Below are 19,094 nucleotides of genomic sequence, written 5' to 3'. Positions count from 1 at the left end.
AGCAAAATTGAACTGAAAATAGGAGTAAGATCCTTCCCCACTGGGGAGGACTAGAAAAATGAATGCTTCCCAAAAAAAGAAGATGAATTCAATTAAAGATATGCAGTCACTCATAGATAACTAGTCAGCTGAAAATGAACTGATTTTTTTGAGATATTGGAACAGTGTTTCCAAGTTATTAAGTGAAAATGAGAAAATAAGAAACCATGAATGTGGTCAAACCAAGAAAACATTGGTGTGCCTTTTTGGAATCTTTTGAAGTTGAAGAGAAGTTTGATAGTATTGAACGTATTGATACATTTATATTTTATACTTTAATAATAAATATCAAAAATTACCTCCCAAATCTTATGGATATAGGATAATAGTTTTCAAGTTATTCCATTAATTGTTATGGATTTAATCTTTGTCTATAGAATCTACTGAATTTTGTAAAGCTTGATGTCTTACATATTAAAGTTTCTTAATTTATAAGTCTGATAAAATGAATGTTACTCCAAAACAGAAACATGTTTTTGAGGGTGAAATCTTACATTTTTAAAATAGACTGACAGATATAGAAACAGAAATTTTAGTGAACAGAACTTCAGGTTTCTTTTAAAGTATATCTTTCTTGAGAAACAGGTTTTAATTTTTCAGGTATTCAGCCTTATCACTGGGCTTGTATTTTGATCTTTATCTCTCTTCACAGAATTTAAATCATCCTTTTTAAAGCCGGTTATGTCTATAACTAGAAAGTGAATCTTAGTCTCCTTTCCTACCCAATTAATTCTTCTTTACAGAGATTGATTTGACCCTAGCTTTGTTCTCCCAATAAATTGTCTTTCCTCTATTAAAGGCTGCTTGAAAAGCAAGCTTAATTTTGGTCCCAATTCTGGGATAACTCCAGTTTGAAAAATTGAAATAAACATTTTTTTTAAAGAAAAAATCATGGACAAAAAAATGACATTAACATATATTCTGGATCAGCTTATGTTTATTGTCCTTTAAAAAAACTGACAGCGCTGCAGATAGAATTTGTGTCTAATATTCGCAAATGGTAACCTATGCAACTAAAACTTCTAACTATACAATCTGGACCAGGCACAAATAAGAGGTGTAAATCCCATGCATGCAATGATAGAAAGGCATAATATATATATATACCGTATAAATGCTTGTTCAAGTCAAATGTGGCACCTGGTAACCACATGAATGTAATAAACACATAGTTTTTCTCAGCAACAATATTGAAATGGCTTGCCATTGCTTTCTTACAGGATGTTTTTCTAACTTCCAGTCTAGCCTAAAGCTCATCCTTTTGGTGGGGAGGGGGAGATCATCCACTATTGGACAGGAACTGATTAGGGGTAGCAATGATGTGGACTAGATGCATCCTTGGAAAAATACCATAAAAGCAACTGTGCTATTCTGAAAGCAGCTACTATTGTCACAAGCCTGTAGTGGGCTCCTTTTTTTATAGAGGCTTTAATTTTGGAGAGAGTATGTGGAGCCTCCTTTAAAGTGGAGCCCCCTATAGGCTCGCAACAATAGTGTCTGCTTGCAGAATACTGTAAGCACAGGGGGTCTTCAAACTTGACAGCTTTAAGACTTGTGGACTTCAACTCCCAGAATTCCTCCTCCAGTCATGTTAGCTCAGGAATTCTGGGAGTTGAAGTCCACAAGTCTTAAACTTACCAAGTTTGAAGACCCTTGCTATATATAGCACAAGGTTGCCGTGAGACAGTCTCTGTAGGAAAGCTGATCCTTGCATCACCTCAGCTGGGAGCCTTTGGGGGGGAAAACAAATAACTTAGGTGCTACTGGGCCCTTGAGGAACAGGGAGTCTTGCAAGTTCCTTGGGTGTCTGAGTGAAAAGAAGGCCTCGTCATACAAGCCCTCACAGCCCCTATGTGTCAATAGCCATCTTGGGCCCCTTTGGGTGAGTAGCAGTCCAAGGCCTGCAGGGACCCCAGGAAGCAGAGCATGAGATGCCTCAGAGGGTGGGGGAGGCTTAAGAAAGCCTAGGGCAGGTGGGCCTGGACCTGCACAGTGTCTCCCCCCCACACACCTGTGGAAGTTATTAAGCAAGGCCATATCACTTAACAGCTGTCACCACTTGCAACTGTAAATAGCCAGGTCTATTACTGTCTTAAGTTTAAAATTACCTGTATTTCAGTTGTTTTTACAGGTACTATAGCTTTCAAATATTCTTTCAAAGAATGCTCCATCTGATGTAATTAATCCAATGAAGGTTTACCCAGAATATGTGTATTTAGAAGCACAATGTCTACATTCTAGTTTGCTGGAAGTCATCTGCTAAATAAAAAAGAAGCAAAGGTGGAACACTGGGATTGGTTATTCCTTCTAGGCCACCTTCCTGGATGGTGGTTTATGATCCACAAAAGTGTTTGCAAGACAGTTCTGTTGATTTTCAAGTGATGGTTTGGAATTTGTGCAAATTTAATCCAGAGTCTTCTTTAATTGCAAGATGGTATTATTGGAAAAAGCTCATGATCCATTCCCCAATGCCAATGAAATAGACTCCTTGGGCGATGCCAAAGAGGGGCGCTATCACCAATGCACGACATCCTGCTCCTTTCATAAAAGCGGAAGGACCCTCATGAATCCAGATCTTCCTGCAGGTAATTCACACAATGAGGTAATTTCAGTAAAGATATCCTGAGTAGCAGCTGTTGCTATCAGCAACAGAAGTGCATCAAACATGAGTGCTTTTCATACTTCAAAAATTATTTAGAAGAAGTAATCCTGGAACCCAAAGCAGCAGTGGTGGTATTCTACCAGTTTGGCCTGTTTCTGCTGAGTTGGTAGTGCCAATGAGCAGTGGAGACCAAACTGATTCTCTCCGCCGCTCTGCTGTTGGGCCCACCCATCTGCCCGGGCTACCATACTCACCTTTATTCCCTCCTTTTGAAGTGCAGCTGCTTTGCGTGGCACAGCAGAGCCGTGCAGCAGCTGCTGAAGCAACAGGGAGAGTGCAGATTGCAGGAGGTGAGTTGGAACGCCTCTGCGCTTGCACAAATGCCTATTTGGCATGCGCACACACATGCAAAGTGTGCCCACCAAGCCACACCCACCAAACCGGTGGTAAAAATCTTTGAATCCCACCACTGCACAGCAGCACATATGTAGCATTTCTCTTTAAAGCAACTGTATCTCTTTTTCAGACTTTCAAGTGAATATGAAAAAAGACGCAGCTTTTAAAATGAATTGACTCATTAAATCAGCCCTGTCTTTTTAAAGGCTCCCACAGAAGTCTGAAAAGGGCAGTAACCACACTGAAGGGATATCGTTGTTTTTGCTCCTAGGCATTCCAAAAGTGCCCCAGCATTTTTGCAGAAAGGCAGAGACTAATTTTTGTGAACTTCTATAACAGTTTTGCTTTTTGCAGGCAACCCATACAGGCAATGATGGGATTTGGGCCATGGAAGATGAGATATCTGTTGTTTAGGGAATGGCATTACGTGTTTTAAGTGCAACACAGAACTATCTCTGGAAACATGCCCTCCACCTCCCATCTCCACCCCAAAGTAAACGCAAACTCAAGAACATTCTGTATGAATTGTACGGTTAGAAAAAACACATCTTTACCAGTTAACTTTTGGTCAAATGATATTGCGTGATGGCTCAACACAAACTTGCAACCATTTTGTGAACCAACAGAACATCCACAACTTACTTGCTGAATTCCCAATGTATCCACCAGTCCAGACTAGTTGGGTTTTCCAGCCTTGATGCATGGGGAATATTTTTCAGAGATCAAGTGTTTAATGCTTAAAAAGAATCATATTTAATTCTGTTTACCTGGCACAGTCAATGATTCCATTGTAGGTATCTTCTCCCAGTCCTTTCTGCAGAGTTTGGATGCGAGTTTTTAGAACTGTAAGAAGATAGTTTGTCAAATCTATGCAAAGAAATTTGATCTAAAGATTTACACATCTTTATGGATTTACAGATACCGCAGAGGGATATCTTCAAGACTCAGATTTAATTATTTGCTTAATTTCTTTTTGGACAAGATGCTTCCCAATTAAATAAACCTGAAAAAATGTTCATCTCTGATTAGAGATTTACTAAAGTAGTAAGTATGTGGTGCTTTGTTCCCCAATCTATTTTAATTTTAGATATACTACCTGCTAGTAATTTGTGATAGGATGAAAACAAGCCTTTTATTTTTTATAGTAGCATCATCTAATACGCACCATCCAATGGTGTTACCGCAACTGCAGCCAGAGATCCTGCCACACAGCCAGACAGAAACGAATGAAAGAAAGATGCTTTTTCTTCAGAGGTCTTTTGTCCCAACTTGTTAAGGTTGGCAAAGAGTGGAAAATAAATGATGGAAAAAGGGACATCCCTATTGAGAGTAGAAGTAAAATATTTTAGGTAAGCCTTGGGAGAGATTTTCATATTTCTCACTGAAGCAAGTTGCTAATTTTGCTTCATTAGTAACTCAATAAATTATGACTAATTTTATATTTATGAAATGTAACTTCCATGCCACTGATATAGCAAGTATACTGGCTTTTTATTCCCTACTTTCTTGGAAACATGTAATGCAGCATATCAAGTGCAGTGCTTCTTCTCGTTTCTGTGACACAAGTTGCAGTTCTTCCTCAGACAGGTAAAAATTTTATGATATTCTCTGGAGACTTATTTCATTGACATATATAGATGCCAAGATTTTAATGGCTCCTTTGGCACTTATGTTACACTTTAGTTTCTCCAATTGTTATACATCCATCTCAAGATGGATTTATGTAAGACCCACACAATTCTCATAATATATATAAAATTTCAAATGTTTGCATTTGCATTACATAATGAATATATATTTTAGAGGGGATGATAAGAAAGCTTTTATATGTTTTCTTACAAATTACTAAAATAAATTTTGACTTGCATTGTATTTTTTCAAAAAGTTATATTTAGCATTGACCTATTATTTTCAATCCCTATGTCATATATGATTACTGAAGGGTGATCATCTTATTGGTAGAATTTATGTTACGGTATATAACAAAGGCTCCCTTTTCAACTTTTCTTTTGTAATTTGGCTAGCATATATCACAAACTTTGAAAATATGGAACAATAACTTGGGAAGACAAAGCATAAAATCTCATGTACATTTTATAGACAAACTTGAAAGTCAGACTTGAGGCCATTTGATTTTACCAATACTTTTGAAAAACATAAAGATCACCATTATATACTGTAGTAATGGAATATGTTTGGAAGACAGAGAGACTACTGAAAATTTTAATGAAAGCATTTAGGCTTCTTCTCAGAAAAAAAAGAAAGCATAATAAACTACCCAAATATTAAATTGTGAAAAAAGATCCAAAGCCCACATAAAACTCTACAAAGTAATTGGTCCAGTTTCATGCATAAATTTGGATCCTATTAATTCCCATCATCCAAACCAGTTCTCCAAAAGCCAGTCGTTGGGGAACCGACTCCAATTCTGAAGTCAATGGAGAAGTTTTTACGAGTTTAAAAGATAATGTATAAAGAGGACTGAACCCAATTGAGTTCTCTTCTTAGACCATTAGGTGTTGCTACCATAGAACTTCTAGAAAAAGAAGATTCACACTCTTTTCACCTGAGTAGGGTGGCTCCAAGCCCTTTATACAGGCCTGCTATGCCCTGGGTGCGCAGCAGTTCACTTGCAATCCTAGTGGCAGAAGGGCGTTTAGAGGCCGCCATAGTTCCAGTGGTATAAGGCTGTCCTTTGGCCAGATGAGAAGAGGCAGCAGTTGTTTCCTCCAGCCCCAGGGCTTTCTGCTGATGAACAGCTGAAAAACAGAAAGACTCCCTTTGTCCTACCAATACGCAAGACTCTTTTGCGTTCTGCTGAATTCTTTGAAACAGAAGATGGTTTCATATTGTTTCTGCACCATGTTTGCAAGAGTTTTCATAAAAATTCTCACCAAAAATTATACTATATATATCTTGGCCGAGCTAAATGCAATTCTTGATGAGGTCCATATGTTTCCCCAGCAATAACATAGATGTGGTTTCTCATTGTTTAAACATCTCCAAGTCTAATCTATAGTTAAAAATTTCTTAGTGGTTATTTTGTTCATATACTAAGCACATGACTCTGCTTAAATCTCAAAGCCAAGTAAGTTCAACCAGCTGCTCCTATTCCTTCAGGCAGTTGCATAATCATATTTGCATATAAGCTTCATTATGCATTACTCAATCCACTGAGTCTTATCTGTCTCAAACTATATTAATTTGCTGCCTGTCCATCCCTGAAAATTTAAAGACAGACGTTTTTCTAACAGTAGCTGAAACAGACATCATGTCTGACAATATGTCATTTAAGCCTTCACCTGCAGATGTGAAATGGGAAGCTGTGCTCCATAAAAAAAAAAAAAAAACAGCCTGGCTCAACCTGCTACCCTCCAGATGTGTTAGACTTCAGTTCCCAGAATCCCTACCCAAAATGAAAAAGGTTGATGTAGAGCCTCTGTTTTTATCACATGTATCACTTATACATGCATGTACTAAAAACAGCAGCACCTTCCTCTGGGATTTAACTTCTAATAACCCAACTGAAGGGAATGAGCAAATAGGAAACAGCCTGCCCCAAACTGCTGCCGTCTGGATGTGTTTGATTGTAAGTCCCATCTTCCATACCAAGATAAGCCCTCGTCATTGGTTATATTGTATTAACCCTTTGGTCTCTCCAGAAATAACTCTGCAACTGTACAATTGCTGGAATTGATATTGTCCTGAGGCAGCTTCTGTGCATTAAAAATGGCAAAATGCAGTGTTTGCCATTTGTAGTGATGAAGCTCTGTAGAGCTTGGTGGATGAGTCATTTTATCACTGGTAGGAAAATGCTTCATTCCACCTCCTAGCTTTGGGTTCGGGTCAGACTTCACCCACTGCCCAGAGAGGTTTGGCTACAGTGGCATCACGATGAGATGTTTTAATTTTCCTAGTCTTAAGCATAACAGAGGAATAAATGCAAGGCTTACATCTCCCTCCATAGTAACCTTTGTTTTTGTCTCTTTGGAATTCAACATATATTAGTAACATGAAATGGGACTAATAGTAATAGCAATAGCACTTAGACTTATATACCGCTTCACAGAGCTTAACAGCCCTCTCTAACTGGTTTACAGAGGCAGCATATTGCCCCCAACAATCTGGGTCTTCATTTTACTGACCTCAGAAGGATGGAAGGCTGAGTCAATCTTAAGTCTGATGAGATTTGAACTGCCAAATTGCAGACAGCCAGCAGTCAGCAGAAGTAGCCTGCAGTACTGCATTCTAACCACTGTGTCACTACAGACCAAGGTATTGATTGGCTGCCATTTTTTTTTCCATCCTCTTATTTATTGGCCAGCTGGGAAGGTGACCTGGTTGGCTTACTTTTTGTTGGTATTTTGTGTCTGGCAGATAAGACTATAAGAACTGTTCTAGCAAATACGAACATTTATGTATGCAACAAACAATTTTCCTACAAAAATGAAGCCAGATTGATTTTTGTAAACTTTACAGTTTCAGGCATGATATTCCCCTCTGAAAAAAAAAAATTGGGACCGGCCAAGAGACCCTGTGCGCCAAGAAATCGCACACACAACACCAACGCTACACACCCTTCCTTTCCAGCCGGTCAGGTGTGGGTCAGCTCTGGAGCTGGGCAGCCGCTTCCCTGGTGGCAGGGCCGAGGCCGCCGCCTGGGGAGCGCCCGCTGCTTTCCCTCACCAGGGCCGGGCGGTGGCATGTTGCCCTCTGCCGCGTGGCCCCCGCCTGGCAGCGCGCTTCTCGGCACGAGGCAGCCGGGTTGCCCAAGGAGCCCGGCCGGCCAGGCAAGGGGAAGGCAGCGAGGGCCCTGCTGGGCTGGGGTGGAAAACCCGCTTGGCAAGGGGCCGGGGAAGCCTGCGGGCAGAGGACCAAGCGCGCTGGGAGGCAGAGATTTGGCCGAGGCCGTCAGATGGAGAGATGGCTGGTCTGTGGCTGCCCAGCTCCTTTTTCCTGCCACTCAGCGGCCTCCGCTCGCACTGCCCGGGCTCCGCTCAGGTGTCCGGCTGGGGCTCTGCGCGCCTCTGCGGCTGTCCGTTCAAGGGGTCGCGGTTCTCTTTAAGTATCCATGGACCGAAAGGTGCCAGGAGGAGGAAGAAGAAACCCGGGAGCCGCTGTGCCTGAGCCTCCGGTGCCGCTGCTGCCGTTGCAAAGCGCCGCCACGGCTCTTCCTTTTTGCCTTTCCCTTCCCGAGGCAACACAGGACTGGAGCCGCACGGAGCCATGCCGGCGGTAGCAACTCCTGACTCAGGGGGCCTCCGAGGAGAGGGGAAGAAGGAGAAGAAGGGGGAGGAAAGGGGGGGCGATTCCCAAAAAAATCGGAATTCCGATTTTAATTGGAAGAATATCATGTCTGAGTTTACAGTACTGAGGTGCTCACCTAGCCGTCCAGCATCCTGAAGCTGAATTTTCAACATTTCCATCGGGGAAGTAACCACCACCTGGCATGTCCCAGCTCCGCAGCCAGCCAGCATTTCCCTGGCCAAGGACAATTCTTTTCTGTTAAGAATAAATATATACAAATATATAGGACCAGTTCAAAGCTGCAAATGGAAACGATGCTCAGACTGGAGCAAGATTACAAACAGAGAACAAATGCTCTTTTGCCCATACCCTTCCACGGAGAGCAACTGTCGGAAGAAATCATTGGCTGCCAACTTGATTGCCTTTTCAGGAGTGACAAGAGTGAGGTTTACAGCAGCCCCTTGGAGAGAACATAAGAGGCAATAAGGAGTCTTGGATGAGGACTTTGCTGACTCATCCCTATTCCCAACAGGAAATGCTGATCGCTCTCTCTTGCACACAATCCACAAAAACAGTAATATTTAAATAATACAAGTTTCAATTGTGTGTGTGTGTGTGTGTGTGTGTGTGTGTGTGTGTGTACCCATCTTCCTATATTCTCTATATTATTTTAAATAAACATTCCACCAAAATAATAAACTAAATGCAATACTAAATATCACTTATTGAAAAATCAAGTTTCTGAGTCTAACACAACTCCTGTTTTCCATGTAGTTTTCTTTCCAAAAATACAAAAATTACCATTTTTAATCTTGTTTGAGTTCCCAGTCTAGCCTATGGTTCTAGGATTTTTTGGTAGTCTCTCATCCAAAGTCAACTGTTATCCTCTTAGGGCTTCAGAATTTTTTTTTTTTTTTTTAAAGTACCAATTATATAATAACTGCTTAAAAAATCTTACAGCATATCCAGATTTTTTCATATTTCAAATTCAGTCATGAAGAATGTAGATAAGTTCAACTCAACATATGCTTCTGTACGGATTGGCTATATGAGTAGCAAAGAGAAGTTGATAGAGGCAAGAGCAGAAGAGAGCTGGAGCATTCCTATTTGATGCTTGTGAGCTTTCTGAATGCAGCTGATTTGGCACTGCAACATAGAAGGTGACCTGTTGGCCTTACCCAGCCAGGTCCTCGATGTGTTCTTAGGACTATGCCCTTTCCTTACCAAAGCAAGCTTTCTATACTTCTGAAAACGTTGCACAATTTGGCTTTAAAGATCATGGGGAACCTTCTCATCACTCGTCTTACACCTACAATTATTCCTTACCCAAGGATACTCTGAAATAGTGAAATCTAAGAAGGACTATATCAGATGACCGTCTAAGAAGTAAGGCAGTCAAATTTTTATGAAAGGAACCAAGAGATTTAAAAAAGGAAGACTATGAATGGCATAAAGCCAGTTTCCAGAATATAATCTTACAAGTGATGGATGGTGGACAAAGATCCTAGTGCCAGAACAAACCTGAAACTTCCAATGAAATACTGTTTGGAAGACTAACTCTTAAACTGTATAGCATTTGCCTTTCAATAAACATTAATAGAATGCAGCATGTATGTTTATAGTACATATTTTTTTTAAAATGTGGCTATCTTGAAACTACCTTTAATTACTATACCGGAATTGGCAACCTGGAATCTTCCAGATGCTCTTGAACTAAAGTTTCCAAAAGTTCACCAGGTGAGCTGGAATTGACAGGAATTAAGAAAAAACATTCTATATATATTATTTTAAAATTCCTCCATTCAATGTTGTTATTTCATTTCCAATTTACAACCATCACACACACACACACACTCTCTCTCTTTCAAATCACATATTTTACTTTAAATTGAAATATTGTAAAAAACAAATTATTAAAATTTCAAGGCAAATTAAAGCCCTTCCATTTCTATAGGGATTACCTCTATAAATGCCAAACAACCCTTCTGAGCGTATTGTCTTCACCAAACAATCTTGCCTAGAATATGAAAGGAAGAAACAATTACAAAAACTATGTCAAAGTTGGGGTTCATGGGTGTAATTATTTCTCATTCCCTGTTTTTCCATGTTTCTCCTTAGGGTAGCAAGACCTTCTTAGCTATGGGCCAAGACAGTTGAAAAGCTCAATTACATTCAGCTTTTAGTAGATATACAGCAGGATTCTTTTCTCATTATTGACTTTATTTCTGAATGATGGTAACATTATATTATTGACACTCAGTTAATTATGCTTGCTAGCAACTGTGGGAAATGTAATTTCCCCCATCAACTCTAGCATCTTTCCCACCTTGTGCTTTTCAGAATTGCTGGGTCTGCAACATACTGGTTAGAAATTTTGAGAGTTGCTGCTTTATAAGATATATTAAAAACATTATGGGTAAAAAGAAAATGGAATTTTGATATAATGTTACCATCATTCAGAAATAAAGTCAATGAGAAAAGAATCCTGCTGTATATCTACTAAAAGCTGAATGTAATTGAGCTTTTCAACTGTCTTGGTCCATAGCTAAGAAGGTCTTGTTACCCTAAGGAGAAACATTATGGAAAAACAGGGAATGAGAAATAATTACACCCATGAACCCCAACTTTGAAATAGTTTTTGTACTCAATAGTGTTAGGAAATGCATCAATAGAACTCATTTTGATTCAGCTTGAAGTTTAATATTCTGTACCATCACTCACGCACATGCCTGTGTAGACTGCTCGCCCTTGCTGATTCTGGAGACGGGTTTTGGCCAAATCAATGGGGAACACACAAGTTACCCCCACAAGGCCAGCTATACCTCCATTGAGTAATTTTGCTGGAAGGCTGGAAAGAAAGAGGAGATAGTTACTAACATTTGTTAAAAAGCATTAAAAAGCTTTCAAATCCCATTCCTCTTCTGTGGTGTCTTGGAGGAATACTTTGCAGATTTTGATGATAGTAAAGTAAAAACAGACTGTACAAGATAAATATTACTGTGAATGAGAGAATGTTGGCCAAAGCAGTTTCAATCATTGCAGTTATTATTAATTTCTACTCTTAGGAAATTTACAGTAGATTGTGAACTCTTTGCCCTCTTCCAGTTAAATTTTGTTCTTATGTTCAACAACTTATTTCTCTCAATAATGACAAACATCATAGGAACAGAATCATTGACTCTGAAAACCAAGCACACAAAGGCACTACTGACCTGATCTTCTTGCTTGTCATTTTCCTTGGGTGGTGGCTGCTGCTACTACAGACCCAGGAAATTCTTTGACATTAGGGAACACTGCCTTTGCTGTCTTTATTTAATCGGAGACAAAACGATTCTTCTTTCTTTATTGGATAACAAATCACATAGTTCAAAAATAGAATGGAATGTTCATAGTTCAATCAAGTCCCAGGGATTTTCAGGGAAGTTTGCTGAATACATTTGGTTCTTTTCTTTTCTTTCCCCTAATAAGCCAGTCTATACTAGATACTTTCCCTGTTTCCTATCGACCTTCCCTCATGTTTACATCTGCATTCAACTCCTACCCTCAAAACGACGCTATAGAGCACTGCACACCAGAACAACTAGACACAAGGACAGTTTTTCCCCGAACACCATCATTCTGCTAAACAAATAATTTCCTCAACACTCTCCAACTATTTACAAATTCTGCATTACTATTAATCTTCTCATCACTCCTTATCGCCCATTCCCCCGCCACTTGTGACTGTATGACTGTAAGTTTGTTGCTTGTATCCTTACGATTTATATTGACTGTTTCCTAGTATGATTTGATTGCTTATTTTACCCTATGACTATTAAGCGTTGTACCTGATGATTCTTGACTCTTGATGAATGTATCTTTTCTTTTATGTACACTGAAAGCATTTGCACCAAGACAAATTTCTTGTGTGTCCAATCACACTTGGCCAATAAAGAATTCTATTCTATTCTATTCTATTCTATTCTATTCTATTCTATTCTATTCTATTCTATTCTATTCTATTCTATTCTATTCTATTCTATTCTATTCCACTCCATTCCATTCCATTCCATTCCATTCCATTCTACCTGAGGTCTAGGGAGCTGAAAAATAAGTGCTCAGTAACATTAGAGCAGAATGAGTTGTGGGATCTTCAGTGAGTTTACTCAAGGTAAAAGTCAAGTGAGCTTCTGCTCTGCAAGAGGGATGCGACACCAAAAATTTCAAGGAGTTACAATTTAGTCATATCTGGTTCCAGAATCCAGACCATGAACAGAAAAGAAAAAATCAGATCCACAGAATGCAGCCCACACCCTGCAAATGTTGAAAAAGACATTGTAGAGAATCTCAGGCCACTGTAGAATTTCTTTGTGAAGGAGGGAAAAGGGAAATAGATAAACATCCATCTGGAAAAAGAGGAGAAGGCTTGCAAATATTACTCAAGTGTGGCTTTTACCTACCAGGTAGAGTTAATGTGAAAATAAGAACTAGAACAACTAAAATATTTTTGGCTTGTGATTTAAAATAAAAGATTAAATTTCTACATCTATCCTTCTACACATTTCAAAAGTAACTGGAATTAGTAATGTCCCATGTCCCATTCTAACCCATGCTAAGTTTTTGGCTAATGTGTTTTATACCTCCAGACTTTGCATTTATTACACCACATTTATAGTCCAATGTATTCTTTAGTTAATTATAATTTAAGCATGGTTGACATTTGAACTGAAAGTGACAGTGTTAATATTTGTAAATTATGATTTAAACTACGGTCTATTCACTATTGTCGATTGAAAGACCAATTCTTATGTAATCAAGGTTTAAATATTTGTTTAAAAAGCTAGGCTAAATAATTTTGTGTAGGCAATGTTTTTTCTGCTTTTTCTTTTTTATTAATGCAAAGGCAGAAATTGTGGTTTATTAGATAAGTCATAAACAGCTACCCTGTTTCTCCAACAATATGGCCTCCCCCAATAGGAAGTCCCAGCATGTTTTATAGGCATGAAATGAAATTAAGCCCCTCCCCCCAAATTAAGGCCTATATTAAAACATGCGAAATGGGGGGGAATGGTGGGGGGGCTTGCCGTTAGGAAGTACTTTTGTTGCACACCAGGATATGGTGCTGCCTGCGTTGACCCCGATACGAAGTGCCCCACCAATGCCGAGGTCAACATCCAAGCTGTCGCCGCCCGCCCGCCCGAAGATGCAATGGGGGGTGGGAATTAAGTCACCCCCGAAAAGACGGCCTAGCCATTTTTTCAGGGCTCAAAAAAAAATAAGACCCGGCCTTATTATATGAGAAACACGGTAGCTTTACAAACATTCAGCCATAAAACATGATTTCTAAGCCATAAAGATGGAGTTCTATAAAACATATTAAGCTAGAACCAAACAACCTACCATAAATGGATACAAAAATCTATGCAATCTGTGTTGCATTCTCTGAAACCAACCAGTGTGCTAAATGTAGAATTGAATAAGTCTTTTTGTTTCAGCCAGGAAATAACATCAAGAAAAATGATGGTATTTTTCTGCTTTCAACTGGATGTGGTACAGCTAAAACAAACAAAATCACCCTGGGTATATTTATAAACTTTACTATGTTGTTTAATTATTATAGTTTTTTTTCCAGCAACCATGCAGATTTTTTTGCAGATAGTACAACATACACAAACAATGAATCATATAGCAGAAAAAATGTCACCAAAAGTTTTATGATTAGTCATGATTCTTATGTAAGCATTTTATATAAGCTTTGGAATTGCAATACTAGCACTGAAAAAATAAGTTTGCATGATGTTTTAAACTTCCAGAGCAATCTATCTCCATCCAACTGTGCAAAAATATACATAGCCAGCCCTCATATAGATTAGTTGTGGCAAAACAAACTATCTGTACATATTTTGAGTGTTGTTAGAATTGATAGTCAAACCTACAAAAAGTACTAAAATGTAGCTACAGTAAATAAAAAATATCAAATGTTCATCTGCAATATAAACTTTAAAAAATTCAAAATATCATAAACCGTTCCTGTGAAACTGACCTAATTCCTCAAATCCACACCCTTTTTCCTCTACTGTAATTTTTTTTTATTGAAATGTCAAAAATCATACATTAAGTATCCACTGCACTAATCAGATATAAAAACATCTTAACTTTCTGGAAACTGTTATTATTAGCTGCTGGTTGCTCATTCACATGCATTTCCTCATCTATAGAAAACTTCAAAATAAAAGTTTCAGCATTTGGTTGATGGAATAATTAGTGCAAATGTGTCCATACAATGTTTTATAGAGCACAAATGCAGTTTTAATTATACATATAATACACATCAGACACAAATGTTTAGAAACTACACGAGGCTTATAATTGTTCCTGTAGCAATGTTAGAAATAAATGGCTATAAACTACCTCCTCCTAATCCACATCAAATTTCACTGACTAAATTGACTCTCCCTCTCCTTTTACGCCAATTAGCAATCTCACTAGATTGAGTAGACCATTTGTCTCCAATTTCATTTGCACAAAGAATGCCATGAATTTGTAGGTTGCTTTTGGAATGATAAATACTGAAAAACTTTATGAATGAAATGTAAAGTCAGAAAAGTTGAGAAACTTACCTTCCTTATTTTCAAGCAGTTGGGTTCCTCCCTTCCTCCTCTCTCATTTTTAAGCATCTGACTCACATCTGGAATCCTTAAAAAACAATCACTCATGCCTGTTTTAAGGGACTGTCCACAAATTCCCAGTAATATTATCTGAATACACATAGGAAACCCTTTTTTAATTTCTGGTTGTTCATCTTATTTTAGGTCCAGCAAAAAAAGCAGCTCAAGTGTTTTCTATCTGATGAGGACAATTTTAAACAAATGCTGTACATTTCAGTTTGTTTAGTCAAGCTCTAATTTCTGAAGCAAGGTTGTATCGACTGATAACATTATGTTCCATTAATGTAGTATCATGTGATGAGATTTCATATCCCCAAATCAATTACAGATCAGTGGACAATTAGGGTCTTCCTGGACTCTTAGTGGGTAAATATGGCCAAGAAACATTTATGACCAGTAAGACATTTACATAAGATTCATTAAGCCCATTGCAGGATATGGCATGTAAAGAACTTCCTGGTCCATATCCTGCAATGTGGGCAAGTGCAAAGGGCTTAAACTTGAAGACAACTCAGAAATAGCTAGTCCATAATGCGGCATCCCACTGCAAGCTGTACTAGTGACCAGTAGGCTTCCAAATACAAATCAAAGTGCTAGTTGTCATCTATAAGGCTGGTCATGTAATTATTTGTGGGACAGTCTCTCTCCTGTTTCTGCTTATTCAATAAGATTGAACAGAATTTAGCAATGTCACCTGATGGGAACCAGATGTGCAAAATGTACCTTTGCTGTTATAGTCCCTAATCATTTAGGTATACCTTAAAGACCAAGCTTTTTCTCCAGGCTGAGCTAGAGTGGGATGTTACAGTTTTTTTAAGTGGATGTTTGCTCCACAGGAATGACTACCCTTTTCTGCTGTTTGATGCTTTATATCCTTGTTTTTATTTTATATATACCCAAAGCCAAGGGGTTGAACAGCCTTAATAGATTTCATTTAGCTATTAACAGATGTATCTAAAGTTTTTTCTTCTGTATGTAGTGTATGTATTGTGGATCTTGTTTTTAAAAAAATGAAAATGAGGGTGAGAAAACAGCCTTTTTGAAATTAATTCATGAAAATCATTTACAATATTATTTAAAATTGTCCTTTTCCCACTTCCAGAGATTGTCAGAGATTGCCTGAACAAGTACTACCTGCAGCTATGCAGGTAATACATAAGAATAGTAGTGCAAGTCATAAGTTTGAAAAAGCTGTAAAAAAGCAAGCAACATCTCCACAAGACCCCCGAAAAGCCAATGCTGAAATTTTTCATTGTCACCAGCTGATGTGTGGGTGCAAACAAAATTCACAGTAAAACCTTTTTGAAGCTTTTTGTATTGATTGTATAGATAGAAGAGCAGGCCAGTTATAGTCGGGGGTTCCACTTTAGTCAGTGATCACTGCTATCAATATGCCAGGCACGCACAGAATTCTTGCACTGGCAAAAAAAAGATTGCAAACTTTTTACAGTCCCTAGACAAGTAGGCTTTACAATGGAGAAGGAAAAAGGAGACAGCACGTGATTTGCTGGCTGGGCTGCTGAAGAAAGGGGGGCACAGTCTGCTCCACCCAACAGGAAAGGAATCCCTGCCATAGGCAACTTTGCCAAGGCAGATGAATATGACAGATCTTTTTGGTTACTTTACGCAGAAGATAAACATGCTACAGCTCTGGCTTTTAAAACAATCATCACTCCCGTTATTTCCTCATTAAGTCTTCCTTAATGGATGCTGGGTGCTGTTTCTCCAGAGTTAAAAAAAACCCAAAAACCTCATGTTTAAGATTAGTTTTTCAGATGCAATCCCGAATTCCTGTTGTGGTGGTTTTTCCCTCAAAATGTCCCCTTCCTTTTCTTCATTCTGCAGGAACTTTCCAACTCAGAGCACTTTGGTTTTTTTCTTTTTGCAAACTAATATTATAATTATCTATTTGTCACACAAATCTGCTGAAATTAAAGCTTTTTCATATGGTATTTTATAAACAACTCACTATAATTGCTAAAAGAATATATTTTGGAGTACAACCAAACTACTAACTACTTATATAGTTGGGTCAGCTTTGCTATTCTAGCTTCAGTAATTTGCACCATTTTATCTCTTGGAAAGGGCAAAACTAATAATTCCCTAAAATAAAAAAATAGTTACATCCAAATCTGTGTCTGATGAGAAGGAAAAAAAGCCTTGATCCATTCTGGAAAACAGCACTAGTTGCTCTCTTGCAAATCCTGCATTGAATAACTGATTGACAACGATAAGAAATTTCCAATTTACTCTAAAATTATTAACATTATACCTCCTCCATGTTGTACGACAGAAATTAGTAAGTATCTTGTAACAGGATATTATCACTCAAGTGGCTAAATAAAATTTCCCAGTAATACAGATTTGGTAGCTCAGTGGTAAGTCACACAGCTTTGTATAAAAAAAATGTCCAGATGTAATTCTCAGCCTCTCCAGGCAAAATTGTCTAACGTAACAGATGATTGCAAAGGCTACTGCCTGAAAATCTAGAGACAGTGCCAGTCTCTAGAGATAAAGGCAAGACAAACTATTGCTCTGATTTACATAAAGCTATTGTTTAATGTTCCTAGAGATTCTCATCCCCATTCCACACACACACTCTCAGATACACACAGGCCAAATACTATTTTAAGAACATATTTTATACAAAATAACACATTCTTATGGGAATAAAATCTACAGATCTCTAAAGTTCAAAACTCTTTTTTTAAAAAAAGGAACCTTTAAAAATTATCCAAACACATCATTAAACTAGCTATTGAGGTAACTGTCACTGCCAGAGAATCAGTAGGACAAGAGAAAATATAAACAATATAAAAATAAATAGTATTCCCCTTTCCAGTATTGACCAGGAAAGTTCAAACCTAGCTCTTTGCCGTTTCCAAAGAGGAAAGAAAGGATCCCTGATACTATAGTCCATGGACAAGGGAATTGACCAGGGCTTTTCAGGAGCAATGAGGTACCTGAGCTCCAGGTGATAAATACAGAGGAAGATATGGGGACCGTTGCTTTCATCCATGGTGTTAAGTCTCTAAGCAATGGGCTGATGGTAGCTTCTGCAGCACAAGTTCACTCTGTGATGGGGTGGAAAGTTCATTGTTGTGCATAGCCCAGACTATGTCAGTCTCTTGCCAGAGTTTGTTAGATATTTTCACAGCTTGATGGTGAGAGATCTCTTACAATAATGACTCATAGTTCTGTAGACTAACAATTGTGTTGTATTCATGGAGACTGGGATTTGATGTGCAAGGCTTCCAAGACCAAAAACATTATCTAGACACTAGCATTCATAAAAAGAAACATTCTCTTTTCTCTGACTTTAACAGACAAATTACATTCTTTACAATCTTAATTACAATAAAATAGCTCCTTTCTACCCATACAATGCTTGACTCAAGACACAATATTTTAGGAATGGTTATGTTTGATAAACATTGCCAGGTCAAAATCAGATATTGACATATTTATACCACAAATATTTTCCAACAACTGGCCTCCATTCCCCCCCCTCCCAATTAGAAAACCTTTTTTTCTTTTATTTAGGATGGAAAATTTCTCATTCTACTTAATAAAAAATTCAGCTGGGTAATTAAAAATAAACAGGGCAATTAACAATGGAACAACTGGATACTTTAAAAATGTAGAAAGTTTGGAGAAAAAATATTTCTATTTCAGAGTTATTATTTCCAATAAGATTCAACTAACTGCCAAATCTAATTTGTAACTTTAGGAATGTTACAAAATGCTTCCCATTTAAATTTTTCAGGTACCTAACTAAACCAGGAGAAAACAGCATTATTGTTGCGCTTTGTTACTAAGTAATTTTTCTAGGTTGTAGCATCAAACTATTATGAAAAAGCAAAGTACCAGAATAAGCAGGTCATATAGTGAATTATTATATCTAACTTGCAATTTATACTTCTTGGGGGAATGAATAATTGTCACAATATTTAGAATCTGATATAATTTAATGAAATTGCAGCTTAGTGAAAAATGTACATTTTATGCTCAGCTAAGATGATGGCTAAATGTAAAGGTTTATATAAAAGGACATAAAGATTTTGTCTTATTTTGATGGCATCATTGATCATATAGAAAAGCCTTCCTCCAAACTGGGATTTTTTGGCCATCCTGATTGGGAAGTTCTTGAAATAGTTGCTCCA

At 38.0% G+C, this 19,094-nt stretch overlaps 1 protein-coding gene across 1 annotated transcript; it reads right to left on the bottom strand.

Moving 5' to 3' along the window:
• Positions 1-943: 943 nt before the first annotated feature.
• SLC25A18 (solute carrier family 25 member 18) lies at positions 944-14,971 on the bottom strand. Its single transcript, XM_026678678.2, has 10 exons — positions 14,884-14,971; positions 11,497-11,624; positions 11,010-11,132; positions 10,246-10,301; positions 8,654-8,744; positions 8,421-8,539; positions 5,604-5,796; positions 4,203-4,357; positions 3,805-3,880; positions 944-2,618 (listed from the first exon to the last, which is right to left on the bottom strand). The coding sequence occupies exons 2-10, from the start codon at positions 11,514-11,516 to the stop codon at positions 2,477-2,479; spliced, it is 975 nt and encodes a 324-aa protein (XP_026534463.1). The 5' UTR covers positions 11,517-11,624; positions 14,884-14,971; the 3' UTR covers positions 944-2,476.
• Positions 14,972-19,094: the final 4,123 nt, after the last annotated feature.

This window comes from Notechis scutatus, chromosome 6 (assembly GCF_049901735.1).
Source record: "Notechis scutatus isolate UNSWTSFEM ecotype Mainland chromosome 6, rNotScu1.2, whole genome shotgun sequence".
NCBI lineage: Eukaryota > Metazoa > Chordata > Lepidosauria > Squamata > Elapidae > Notechis > Notechis scutatus.
This window is presented reverse-complemented; position numbering and strand designations above follow the sequence as displayed.